Source organism: Anopheles stephensi, chromosome 2 (genome assembly GCF_013141755.1).
Source record: "Anopheles stephensi strain Indian chromosome 2, UCI_ANSTEP_V1.0, whole genome shotgun sequence".
Taxonomy (NCBI): domain Eukaryota; kingdom Metazoa; phylum Arthropoda; class Insecta; order Diptera; family Culicidae; genus Anopheles; species Anopheles stephensi.
The window spans coordinates 40571436-40583745 of record NC_050202.1 but is presented as its reverse complement, the minus strand read 5'-3'; the positions used below and the strand labels follow the sequence as shown (position 1 = coordinate 40583745).

The following is a 12310-nucleotide window of genomic DNA, read 5'->3' as shown; positions in this document are numbered from 1 at the left end:
GTCCGATAATATCCTAGAATGAAAAATCTACTGATCCTTGCCGAAGGCCGTTGGTGTTCAATATTTATTTGTGAAATTTGTATTGGAGTCTCGAGCAATTTTCACAGGATAATCAAACACGATTCCGAATTATAAAAAGGCCACCGAAAGCAACGTTAAGTTGAGAAGCTGAAGTCGAATGCGCCCTAATGCGTCTCCTGATTTCTTAATGGCCGGTAAATGTCTATGAGGACTACGAGGAACGAGTATCTTTAGAACCATTGGTCAGACCAGCAAGAAAAGAGGATTTCCTACCGGTTGCTTTTAGTCGCGATACAGGGCTCTATACGGGCAATTACTTTGCAGTGAGCATTCTCTTAAATGCTTTGAAATGGGAAAGTCTGAGAGTCTGCAAATCATATTCATGAAATTCTGGTAGCACCTCCTATGTGTAATGACAAAGACTTAGTGTTTTCACTTTTTAAACAAGTACGAAAACCTTAATAAAAAAAAAAGAAATTGTGTTTATCAGCTATTTAACGAAGAAACTTATCAACCAAAGCAAAATTAAACTTATCGGATGGCCCACTCTCAATTTAAACTGTTGATATGTACCTACTTCTTATCGCAGATATTTTCTCTGCCTTCAACGTTGTTTCGGAAACTCGCAACTATTGATAGTGATCGTAGTACGCAGTTATAAAATGTCGTTGGAAAACGCCCCCTTTACAGTAGTTTGATAACGTTCGTAAAGTCAGAGTATGTACTGCAGTGGCTTACTATTACAGTATTGTTTCACCACCGTGTCAAAGTGCCACATATTGGTAACGAAAAAGCTGGGAATTATGTTGAACGTCAAGAAAACAAACATATACGTTCGATCCGGTCGAACTGGACGCACTGTTGAAGATATTCCTAGCACATTTTTCCTTACGATCACCACCGAATAAACCTTACCGATTGCAGATCATTCCAAACCACCCGTTTTCATTCAACTGGTGGAAACTTATGGCAACGATGACACTCGATGCTCTACCCGACGAACCCTAACGTCCGATGCCTTGTAAATCAGCAGATCAAACAGCCTACCGAGCCAACAGCACACCGAGAAGCAGTGGCGAAAATTTGCCAAAGCCACCACAGTTCTGAAACACTTCCTGAACGAACGATCGTACGCGGCAGCGAACCATATGACAGTGGCGGACACTTGTCTGCTTGTGACCGGCACGGCACTTACTCTTTGGCTGAGGTACGCAGCTCAAAATCCATTGCAGGCGATGTAGCTAGAGAGAGGGGTAGCTAGATTGGGGTAGCTATAGGCGATGTAGCTAGATTGATAGTATAATTTAATTTGGTTTGTGTAAAACATTTTCAACGCCCGATGACGTGTTTCCTCTTCTATCAAAAACATATTCTTTCGCAGCTCTCGCACACATCTCGTTCGCATATTGTGAGAGCAAAAAAACATCACGTCGGACAAAAACTCTCATCATCTACAGGGTTCTTTCTAGAAGAACTGGAAACCCTTGTACCAATGATGGTATTAAAGAGCAAACAGTAAAATTTGTCATTTTACTGTAGATCACCCATAGATCATCCTGCAAACCGCTATCGCTATCTGTTAGCGCAACTTCATCGAGAACATTCACCAAATGGAACCATCCCGAAAAACCCTGCAATCTACTCCAGTTTGCACAAACATTTTTTTGTGAGAGATAACATTTTACTGGGCAGCTTCGGTACGGTTTGATCGATTCGCCGCGCCACAGTGCCGTGTTTGCCAGCGCCGTGACCGAACAACGCACACACATCCGATGGATCTGTACTACCACATCCGCTCCCCACCATGCCAGCCGGTGGTGTTTCTGGCCAAACATCTGGGGCTGGAGCTGAACTACAAAACGATCAGCATATACGATCCCAAGGAATTTGAGGTGCTTAAGAAGGTAGGTACACTGGAACCAGGCTGTAGCGTGTGCGCTTCATCAAACGCTAGTGAGTAAGCAACGGCTTTGTTTTGATACACACGCGCAGGTAAATCCCCAGCACACCATTCCGACGCTGGTGGACAACGGCCACACGCTGTGGGAATCGTACGCCATCCTGATCTACTTGGCGGAAAAGTATGCGCTGGACGATAGCCTCTATCCGAAGGACCTGATCGAACGGTCGGTGGTCCACCAGCGCCTATTTTTCGACAGTGGATCGTTCCAGAACAGCTCGCTGCAGACACTGCTACTGCACCTCCGCAACAAACCGATCCCGGAGGAAAATCTGGCCAAGGTGAAGCGTGCGGTCGAGGTGCTGGAGATGTATCTTACCGACGCACCGTACGTCGCCGGCCCCAAGCTGACGATCGCCGATTTCTCCATCTTTGTGAGCGTCTGCTCACTCGACATGATGCAGTACGATCTGACGCCCTACCCGAACATCGTGCGCTGGTTCGAGAAGATGGGAACGCACATTCCGGATCTGGCCGCGATGCGCAAGCAGATTGACACGGAGCTGAGAGCGTTGCTGGCGTCGATGTAGTGCACCTCGAATGAAGCGCGAATCACCGTTCGGTTGTTCGAACGTCCGTTTGTCCGATCCCAAATAAAGTGAATGGTTGCTTCTAGAACTGTGTGGCCCAACAGTGACTTGCATCGTGATAGGGGGCAAACGTGCGCACAATCCGATAAGATGATAAGATAGTCGGCCCGATCGCTGGGCGAAAATAACACTGATAAAAACGGAACCCCGCTTACTAAACGTTGTGCATCTCACCAACGGCGCGGTCGGGTGATAAGCAGCAGCGTGGCACGTTTGGCCACATTTATTGACTTCATGGTTACGCTGTTGCACAGAAGCCGCACGGCGTACACTGTTTATCACGTCACAATGCTCTGCTGCAGAACGCAGGAGGGTGTCCATGGGTCGAAATCGGAGCAGCCTAATCTTCGGTAGACATTTTCGACGACTCATCCGATCTCGGGCCAGCTGTTGCGACGGGCTTATCGTCGGCAGGCGCACCATGTTTAGGGCTGTCGCGTGCGCGTGGCTTCTGCGGCGTCTGCAGCTCGGTGTACTGTTGCTTGTGAGGATCGCTCGGCTCTTCCTGGCCCTGCTCTTTGCACGCCTGTTGTTGCGGGTGCTGCTGCTGACAAAGTTGCTGTTGCTCGGCAGTTCGCATCGCACGAAATCGCTCCAGGAAGGCTTGCGTCTTTTGGGCCGCTTCCCGCGTAATGTCCGTGTAGCCGACGAGCTCCCGCTTGCACTGCTCGTACCATCGGTGCACGTTCGGGTAGACGGTAAAGTCAAAGTTCAGCAAGCCGTCTAGGGCCGCAACCGTGACGGCGATCGCAAAGTCGGCCACCGTTATATGCTCCCCGGCCGTCCAACGGCTATCATGCAGGAAGCTGTTCAGTACCGCGACCGCATCCTGCACCTTCTTAAAGTCTTCCAGCTTGCCTTCGCCTCCCATCAGGATGGGATGGTAGTACGTGGTGACGCTGCGCATCAGCGTGCCGATGTCGTAAAACAACCGTTGGTTCACTTTGGCGCGCAGCGCTACATCCTTCGGGTAGAGCGTGTCGTCCGTGCTGTACTTTTCTGCCAGATAGATCAACACGGCACTGGACTCCCAGACCACGACGTCCCCATCGACCAGGGTGGGCAGGTAGTGCTGGGGGTTTAGCTACAATGGAAGGAAACCCCGAACCGCATTAGAACGCTTCCAAGAAAACCGATGGGGCGAGCTACCCGGGCGTTACCTTCAGAAATTCGGGCTTGTAGTGCTCCCGCTTCAGCACGTCCAGCTCGATGAGGTTCAGGTCGAGCTTCAACCATTTCGCAAACAGCAGCACCACTCGGCACGGCGGAGATATTATGTTGTAGTACAGATCGAGAGGCATTGTCGAGGATTGGCTTTCGCTTTCAGGTACGATGTGGCAACAACTGATAAAGTTCCCACCGGCGGGGACCCGCGCAAGGCCGGCAGCCGACGGTTGGACCATCTCGTGTTTGTCATCTTTCTTCCTTAGGTCATCTTATCTAATCGTACGTAATCGGGGCAGGGTGCGTTTATCAAGCTCGTTGGGCCGCCAGCAGTAAGCGACTGCCTGTTCCCTGCTGTTGCTGTTGTGTTGTTGTCCCATTGCGCCCGACTCATCAAGTGGACGAACGGGCACACGGTTGGTTCGGACGGACTGAAGCGACTTGAGAGGGAGACACATTCTCAGTGCGACAAATTAGTTCGCGAATCACTTTTTATTGTCACCATCGTTGTCGTTGTTGGGTTGTTGGGTGGCCGAGCGACTCACTTGCTGATGGCGTTGAACGCTTCCCGGAACTTGTGCGCACCTTCAACGCAAATTTCTTCGTGTCCCGCGACGGACTCCTTCAGCTGGCCGTACCAACGCTGAATGTTCGCGTACTTGCTGAGGTCATGAGCGGCAGTCACATCGATAGTGGTGATGCTTGCCAGCAGGCTCAAGTCCGCCACCGTCAGCTTATCACCCGCCGCAAACGCTGTCTTGTCGAGGAAAGTTTCCAAAAATTCGAGCGCCTCGTCCAGCTTCTGCACTTTCTCGGGGTTCAGCTCCTTGCCCTCCATCATGACCGGGTAGAAGGCTTCCGAGAAGCGCTGGTACAGTGTGCCCATGTCGAAGTACAGCCGCTGGTTCACCATCGCGCGCTTCTTCGGATCCTTCGGGTAGAGGCCATCGTTTTGGCCATACTTTTCGCACAGGTACGTCAGGATCGCTCGCGATTCCCACAGCACAAAGTCATTGTCGACCAGCGTCGGGATGGTGTGTTGCGGGTTAATCTACGGATAGCAAGCCAATCAACCACGTTACAGCAGATCGTTTGAAGAACTTTTCGAGGTTACGTTACCTTCAGGAACTCTGGCTTCAGATGCTCACCGCTCAGCAGATCGAGCTCTTTCAGATTCAAGTGCAGCTTGAGCGCCTTTGCAACCAAGCGCACTGCCTGACACGGGGCCGAAAGAGGAAGATGATAGAAATCCATACCGACGAAGAGGTTTGCGACCGGAGCACACGGAACGTACCTAATCAAGTGTGGCAGCAACTGAACGACAGTGTCACTCGAGCAGCGGCTACAAATTTATTTTATGAATCCTACCGTTATCATCACCGCTATCGTGCGGTTGCGTCATCAACTAGTATTGCCTATACCGGTCGGTGAGGCAGCATAATCAAACGTTTGCAACGGCGCTTTAAACAGTGCTTCATTGGATGACATCACGCGTTGGGGTCCGTATATATGCAGCAGATACACGCATCCACCACGCATTTACGACCGAATCCACCGATACGATTGAATTGTGAAAGAGGAAGTTGATACGTATAATCCTAAAAATGTGAAATCGAATACGTTCCCTCATCATGTGAGGATCGGTGTCCTTAAAAGATATAAGGACAAGATCACTTTTGGATATGAAACTTGTAACGCAGTAGTAAGAATTCAAAGGAACTCAAACTCAAACATGTGTACTGTGTTTATGTGCATGATAAAAATAAGTTGGAATAAAATTGGGGCCTTGTCCATAGTTAGCTTCTCCAACGATGAAGGGGATGGTAAGGTGAAGGAAAATATCATATAGATCATAGCTATGTTGGTTATCGGTGTGACGTGCGAATAGTTGTGTTGAATGCGCGAATAGTAAAAGAAATCAATTTTAACGCTCCAGTAACCGTTCAGAATTCACAGAATCACACAATCTTTTAAATGATTCTAGATAAATTTTAAAATTTCCACATTAGCGCATATATATCGCTATCATCAGCACGTGGTCAAGTTCAAAAATTCAAGCAATCCATTTCGCGAAATATTTCATTTGAAATGCGTATGAAATATTTCGATATGACAGCCGTCGACAACACGCACACTCACCCTGTGCTGCTGTCAAACAAATGTCAACGGTTTTATTTTGCATTTCTGTTTTGGCGTCAGTGTAAACAAACTGGCAGAGTAAATAAAACATCGCAACGTACGCCAACGAAAAGCTGGTCACGATAGGCGCAACAGACTTCGCATCCAACATCGCGTTTTCGTTTTAACCGTAACCGGTATGGGTGGTTGCCGATGCACATTTCGTGAGTGTGAAAATGGAACGTCGGCCAGGAAAGATCTACACTACTTTCGGTATCCCGTGCGTGATCGGGAACGGTTAGCAGTGTGGGCGAAGAACGCAAATCACATGGAGTACTTGGATCTACCGATCGACAAGCTTTCGAACAAGGTTGTGTGCCAGGAACATTTCGAGCGTCCAATGTTTATGAACGAACTGCGCGAACGGCTCACGAAGCTGGCTATACCGCGCCTCATGCCACAACCGGATGGTACGGTACTGAATGTGGAAAGCTGCAAAAGTTCACCCGCGGAAGATGCCCTCGAGCCGGTGCAATCATCTTCTGAGCAAACAAGCTTACACAAGGTAACACATATCTCAGATTAGTGATCTTTGTCCCTTACTTATTGAACCTTCCGCATACTATTCCTTTCTCTAGATCGACCAATTAGAAGTGGGACAAAAAGTGCGAAAAAGTGTACGACCGGTAGAGCCTGCGAAGAAAAAAATTAAAATCCTCAACTCCGAAACCTTGATACCCAGCAAGGCCGGCACACCATGCGAAGTGATACGCATTGACACATCCGAAATCCACGAAGCAAAGCGGCTTCTCAAACTGTTTAATACGAAAACGAGTTCCAAGCAGCACCGTCAAGCGTCGCCAGTGCGGATCACAAAAGCAACAATCATTAACGACGAAAATGGTGAGCCGCCTTACTCGGAGGACGAGGAGCAAGTGGATTACATTCAGCACGAGATACAGCCTTCGGACGAGCCGGGAGAATCATCATCTTCCGCGAGCCATCAGCAAGACGTACCGAATTCAACCGTCGGTAATGTTGTTACGCTTATTCCTTCGCCCGTTACGGTGCCCGTACTGGATCCGGCGTTAATGGAAAAGATGAATCAGAATGCGCGAGAGATCGGTGAACTGAAGCAGCTGGTGCAAGAGCTCGCCAATCGGCCCGAGCCACAGCCGATGGTGAGTGCTGCCGCAGCACCGACACGTGTGGTCATGGAAAAGGGCCCACAGCTCACAAAGGCACAGCTGTTTAGCAGTATAAAGCGGTACCTCAATCCGTCGATGGTTACGCTGCTGCGCATGGAACTGTTTGCGGGATCAGCCGAACGTCCGTGGAAGCCCGACGAGAAGAGTCTAGCCGTCGACATGATCAATCTGGGCGATCAGGTGTACGATTATTTCAAGGAAGAGTTCCGCTTTCGTTTACCGCCAAAAAGCGAAGCAAAGCAGTGGCAGGAGTCGGGAGAAATTGATGCAGACGATGCATGCTAGGTAGAGCGGGCGCTTGTGCTGATTTTACTTTACATTGACAATATAATCATTAGAAGCATTTTATTCCTCCCTTCCCTTACAACACTACTGATAGGTTTGTTGCGAAAAGAAATCCGTTTGGTTGTTAGTCACGAAGTACGTCAAATTTGTACACAACCTCATGCACGTACTGCGCCCCGGGGTTTAGGACCGCCGAAGGGAAGTTGTGATGATTGATGGCATCGGGGAAATTTTGTGTTTCCAAACAGAATGCCCCATGCTTGCAGTACTTTGCTCCACCCTTACCACGAATCGGCGGATCGGCTACACCTTCGGGGATGACTGGTTCGAGACGCGTCACGTCGTAGTATTCCGGAGCGTTGACCGGTTTTGGGCGAATCTGACGGAGAGTCAAAGAATGATGTAAAAACCTACGAACCCTACGAACATTGGATCGATATTCGATCCACTTACATTCTTGTTCGGATCCGGCATAAAGTTGCTGGTATAGAACTGCACACCAGGCTGGTCGGTGTACACTTCCAGCACACGTCCACTGTGCGGATGGACTACGCGGGCCGTAAACGTTCGGACCTGTTCGGTGCCCTTGGTGATGCAAAAGTTATCGTCGAACCCTTCGCCGGCCGTTTTTGACATAGCGGGTCCAAGTTCGCGCGGTATGCGCAAATCGTACGGCGTTCCACCGACACAGATGAACTTGCCGCTCGGTATCGAATCGGCATCCGTGTCGGTAATCTTATCTGCGTTGATGCTAACAACATGGCGATAGATTTCCTCATGTCCGGTAGACTGTGAGGAGAGAGCGATGGAAGTTGCATTCAGGTAAGCTTCAAAACGTTAATGTTTAATTGGGATGTGCTACACTTACATGACCCGCCAGGTTAAAGTAAGAGTGGTTTGTTAGGTTAATCGGCGTCGGTTTGGTCGAAACAGCCTTGAACAGTGCTTCGAACCGATTGTCCGCTGTCAGCTCGTACCGCACGCTAACCATGACCGCGCCCGGATATCCTTCATCTCCGTCGGGGGAAGTGTGCGTCAGCGTCACCACAGTCCCATCGACGAACGCTTCCCAGTTGTACTTGTCGAAACCAATCTTCCCGCCATGCAGCTGGTGCCGGTTTGCGAAGTTCTTCGTCACCTGGTACTCTTGTCCGTTGAGCGCAAACTTGCCACCACCAATACGGTTCGCAATCCGGCCAATGGTCGCCCCAAAGTACGGATTGTTGGGTGTCTGATAACCGGGAATGTCGTCGAACCCGAGCACCACATCATCGATACGACCGTTTCGATCCGGCACCTTCATCACCGTGATGATGGCCCCGTATGAAATCACCTGCACCGAGGTACCGTGCGCGTTTTGCCAGGTAAATCGTTTCACCGTCCCGGTAGCACCCGTTTTCGGATGCTTCACCGTGCCGAAACCATCCACGGTCAATGTGACTCGTTCGTTCCTGCCCGTATCGACCATTTCGTAGCTTTCCGTCTGCGATCCTCGCTGTTCAACCTGACTGTCTATCGATTTGATTGTGACCGAAGCACCCGAGCGGTTGCTGTTATCTGTGGACCCGGTTAGCTCTGCGCTGGAACTCATTGTCGCTATCGCAATATGAACGACGGGAGAGTAAATAAGCTTTGCCGAGTACCGACTATTATGTGTTGCACTTGAACCAACCTTTTCGAATTTATCAAACTGGTAATTTGAGAGCAGTAAACAACGACTGCTGATAAAAGAAGAGCAATTTGCACAAACTGTTCCAGCAAGTGACAAGTGGAAGTGATAGTTCGCAGCCTGCTGAGCGTCTGTTTTTATCTGCGTTTTGTTTTGTCCCGCAGAATGGATGATGTTGGTGCACGTTGCAGCCACCAACAGACTGCGTGAGTGTGCGTGAAGACACCTGCTACACCATACGCACAACAAATTCTTATCGCGATCATTCAATTCATCCAATGCTCACTCTCACGCATACTCTCTTGAGAATGCTGTGTTCATCTGGCTGTGTGGGATAGCGAGGGGTGTAAAGGGTGAGCAGGAAATGGGAGGTTCGATGGGTGGTTGGAACATCTAGGATTGAAAAAATCGGTGGGTCTGTTTTTCTATGCGGTTCACCACAAGGGTTAACGCACTTCAACCTGAATTTGTAGTCCGTTTTGTTGTTATTATGCTACTATCATTTTAGTTCTCGTTTCGTAGATTTGTGCGTGATCGTAAATTTAATTAATTTCATTAAATATATTTTTCATTTTTAATATGGAATGCACAGGCTGTTCCATTTAGAGGGTTTGGATTTAAAAAAAAACTCTACTACCAGTAGAGTTACAACTCGTCCTATTTTTTGTTATATAAAACCCCATTTAAACTATGCTTTCTCGTGGACACCAACACTGCATCTTAGTTTGGGCCTATCACGCCTCTTTGTCCATGTGGTCGACACAAACATACTTTACGGGCTGTGTCGTTCGTTGCCGCTCTCATGACAAGAACAACCCACTGGAGCCTGGTGAATCTAATTCGCTGCAAATTCAGTAGAGCTCGCATTTCCTGTATATTTTCTTTTGATCGTGTTTTCCAGGATCTCGTCAGTTTTGGTCAAATGTCTCAAAGGATTATGTGAGTACTATAAATTTATACATTTTTACTACTACTTTTTATTCTTCTTCCTTGGCACTGCAACCTCGAAAGGTCTCAGCCTTCCATTTCTGGCTTTCTGTTACTTGATTTTACCCATAACTGGACAGTAAGCCCAGTCCGGCCAGCAGTGGTGGGTCAGTGGGATATTTGGAGGCCCCGAGCGGAATGGCAGTTGAGGCCCCCTCTTATTGCGATGTTAGAGGGAAACAACAGGATTTCCCTCACCGATGAGGCCCTCCTGACCGATGAGGCCCCGAGCGACCGCTCCTATGTTGTTCCGCCACTGCCGGCCAGTAGTACGGAGAGACGCTCGGATGGGATTTCCGGGTCTAAATTTTCAGTTACACATTTATAAAGAACTAAAATTATTTTGTACAGCCCCAGCCTCGTCCCTCGGGACAGATATTTTGAAGTGAGAAATTACAACAGGCTGTAGAAAGACCGCTTGAACCATCAGATTGAACAGAAGACAGGCAAGCCCATCTCTTTGTTGCAAGCGCTTGGGTGTAGCATAGGGCCCTGATAGTTTTCCATTAACCTACACCTGACTTGTGATGTTACTCATTTTCATTGATACTTCATTCTTACAATTGTGGTAAGCTAGGCCGCCTGGTTTCCAAAAACAAAGCTCATGGCTTTACCCTGGCCATGCTGCTATATGGGGTTGTTACTCCTGCTCCGTCATCTTCTCCAAGATTTGCTTCTTGTTGAATTTTAAAAACGTTGGTCCAATCAAATGTTTACCACGCATCGTTTACCTTTCGGTATCTAAAATTTTGCAACGTTTTTTGTGCCGATTTTTCAGTCTAATTGTAGCGTATTGATAACTCTGCAAAAGTCTGTGAAGAAGTCCTCACAATAACTGTTTAATGCGGGAACAGAAATGGTTACTCGCCCGTGCTTCCTTGAAGACTATAACGGCGAAATTGTACCGGTTGTTGGCGAGCGTTATCAGTTCATCACATCACTGAAAAGCTTCCATTTGACCGATAGCATCTTCAAATAGTACCCAAACATTAAACAAACCTCAAATTGTACTGTGTATAGAAGTTTGCAAACGTACATTTTCTACCGATTTTGATGCGTGCACTGAGATCGTTAGATAGAGAAGATATCGTAGGTGAATGAATGCTCTCGGCGGGAAGATAGGATCTACTTCCGATAACGATACCTTTTGAACAACAGGAAAATTGCATGAAGTTAGTGTAAAGTTCATAAAGTTAAGTGAATTATTTAAGCAAAAACCCTTCCTTTTGTGAACGTGAGGTGATTAATACAATCATGCGTCGGATAAGTACGCTGTACCCTCCTAAACACTAATAGACCCTGTCATTGCACCACTACTCAACGATCGATCACACACAACGATTTTCACTTCAGATGAACACTCCTTTGCGCGTGTAAACATACCAAACTACACTTCGCTCGGTCCCTGCCGCCACGGTCATGTAAACATTTATCTGCTAAAACGGAAGCAAATAGCGGGGAAGCCTCAAAGTAAACATGCCGGATGCTGAGCAAAGCCGGTGATCACGTGACCAAGTGCATAAACAATCGCCGCTTTCGGACCAGAATGCAATGGCGGTAATTTGCACCCCACCGAAAGCAACGATCGAACATGCCACTGCACGCACTGACACCAACGTCGGGAAAACTGACTTTTCTTTTAGCTCACTTGAATTAGACTGGACCTGGTTCATTTTGCCTTTTGCTGCTACTGTTGCTGCTTCTGTGATGTCCATACCCCCACGTCACGTCGTAAAATCTGCACCCGGAAGCAATTATTGAACAATTACTGCGCTCGGCAAAATGGCAAAATGGCAGAACCAAAAAAAAAAAAAAGAAGCCCAACATTCAATCAATGGAGGTGCCGCGTGACGGATCGCGCGAAGCAAACCTTCCAAAAGTTCGGTTTTTAATTGCAAAAAAAAAGGCTAACCGTGAACGGTTAAGGTTGTGAACCTTTCAAAACAAATTGCCCAATGTCGATATTACGCAAAATGCTTCCATGCTTATGGCAGCAGGTTTGCTTTGGTCAATAGACAGACGGGGAGCGCAAAAAAAAAACTCCCCGTACGATAATCGACAAATAAGCGCATTAATGCAGTCAGTCAACAGGAAATCGGTAGAGAATACAGCCGACCGTTGGTGGTATGCAAATACATTTTACACCTTGCCCGAATAACAACGACCGAATTTCGGCATTTGAAGTGCGTGGCGGGTTCACACTTGACCGTGATGCGAGTTTGGTGCGTTTGGTGTTAAACAGCTTTCTGTTAAACAGATTTTAACAACAAACTGTAGGGACATAGCTCAAACAATGGTTTCATAATGT

General features: G+C 47.9%; 5 protein-coding genes across 11 annotated transcripts; 2 read left to right on the top strand and 3 right to left on the bottom strand.

Annotated features, from left to right (window-relative positions):
- The first annotated feature begins 712 nt into the window (after positions 1–712).
- On the top strand, positions 713–2599 carry LOC118503128 (glutathione S-transferase D4-like). Of its 5 annotated transcripts, none has more exons than XM_036036086.1 (4): positions 713–738; positions 946–1228; positions 1561–1925; positions 2014–2599. In XM_036036086.1, exons 3-4 carry the CDS (start codon positions 1794–1796, stop codon positions 2509–2511), a joined length of 630 nt encoding a protein of 209 aa, XP_035891979.1. In that variant the 5' UTR covers positions 713–738; positions 946–1228; positions 1561–1793; the 3' UTR covers positions 2512–2599. The 5 variants fall into 5 exon arrangements, with proteins under 5 accessions (XP_035891979.1, XP_035891977.1, XP_035891978.1 ...); XM_036036084.1 differs by having other exon boundaries at positions 1403–1925; XM_036036085.1 differs by having other exon boundaries at positions 713–803.
- A 127-nt stretch (positions 2600–2726) lies between these two features.
- On the bottom strand, positions 2727–4217 carry LOC118503123 (glutathione S-transferase 1-like). The gene is made up of 2 exons (XM_036036077.1): positions 3732–4217; positions 2727–3655 (listed from the first exon to the last, which is right to left on the bottom strand). Exons 1-2 carry the CDS (start codon positions 3972–3974, stop codon positions 2912–2914), a joined length of 987 nt encoding a protein of 328 aa, XP_035891970.1. The 5' UTR covers positions 3975–4217; the 3' UTR covers positions 2727–2911.
- Positions 4199–5071, bottom strand: LOC118503124 (glutathione S-transferase 1-1-like). Its single transcript, XM_036036078.1, has 2 exons — positions 4855–5071; positions 4199–4786 (listed from the first exon to the last, which is right to left on the bottom strand). Exons 1-2 carry the CDS (start codon positions 4987–4989, stop codon positions 4277–4279), a joined length of 645 nt encoding a protein of 214 aa, XP_035891971.1. The 5' UTR covers positions 4990–5071; the 3' UTR covers positions 4199–4276.
- An 836-nt stretch (positions 5072–5907) lies between these two features.
- On the top strand, positions 5908–7425 carry LOC118503121. Its single transcript, XM_036036067.1, has 2 exons — positions 5908–6418; positions 6492–7425. The coding sequence occupies exons 1-2, from the start codon at positions 6053–6055 to the stop codon at positions 7344–7346; spliced, it is 1221 nt and encodes a 406-aa protein (XP_035891960.1). The 5' UTR covers positions 5908–6052; the 3' UTR covers positions 7347–7425.
- On the bottom strand, positions 7369–11786 carry LOC118503119 (galactose mutarotase). Of its 3 annotated transcripts, XM_036036065.1 has the most exons (5): positions 11386–11781; positions 9019–9340; positions 8215–8942; positions 7800–8135; positions 7369–7725 (listed from the first exon to the last, which is right to left on the bottom strand). In XM_036036065.1, exons 3-5 carry the CDS (start codon positions 8935–8937, stop codon positions 7471–7473), a joined length of 1314 nt encoding a protein of 437 aa, XP_035891958.1. In that variant the 5' UTR covers positions 8938–8942; positions 9019–9340; positions 11386–11781; the 3' UTR covers positions 7369–7470. The 3 variants fall into 3 exon arrangements, with proteins under 3 accessions (XP_035891958.1, XP_035891959.1, XP_035891957.1); XM_036036066.1 differs by lacking the exon at positions 9019–9340 and having other exon boundaries at positions 11386–11786; XM_036036064.1 differs by lacking the exon at positions 11386–11781 and having other exon boundaries at positions 9019–9549.
- Between the last annotated feature and the right edge of the window lie 524 nt (positions 11787–12310).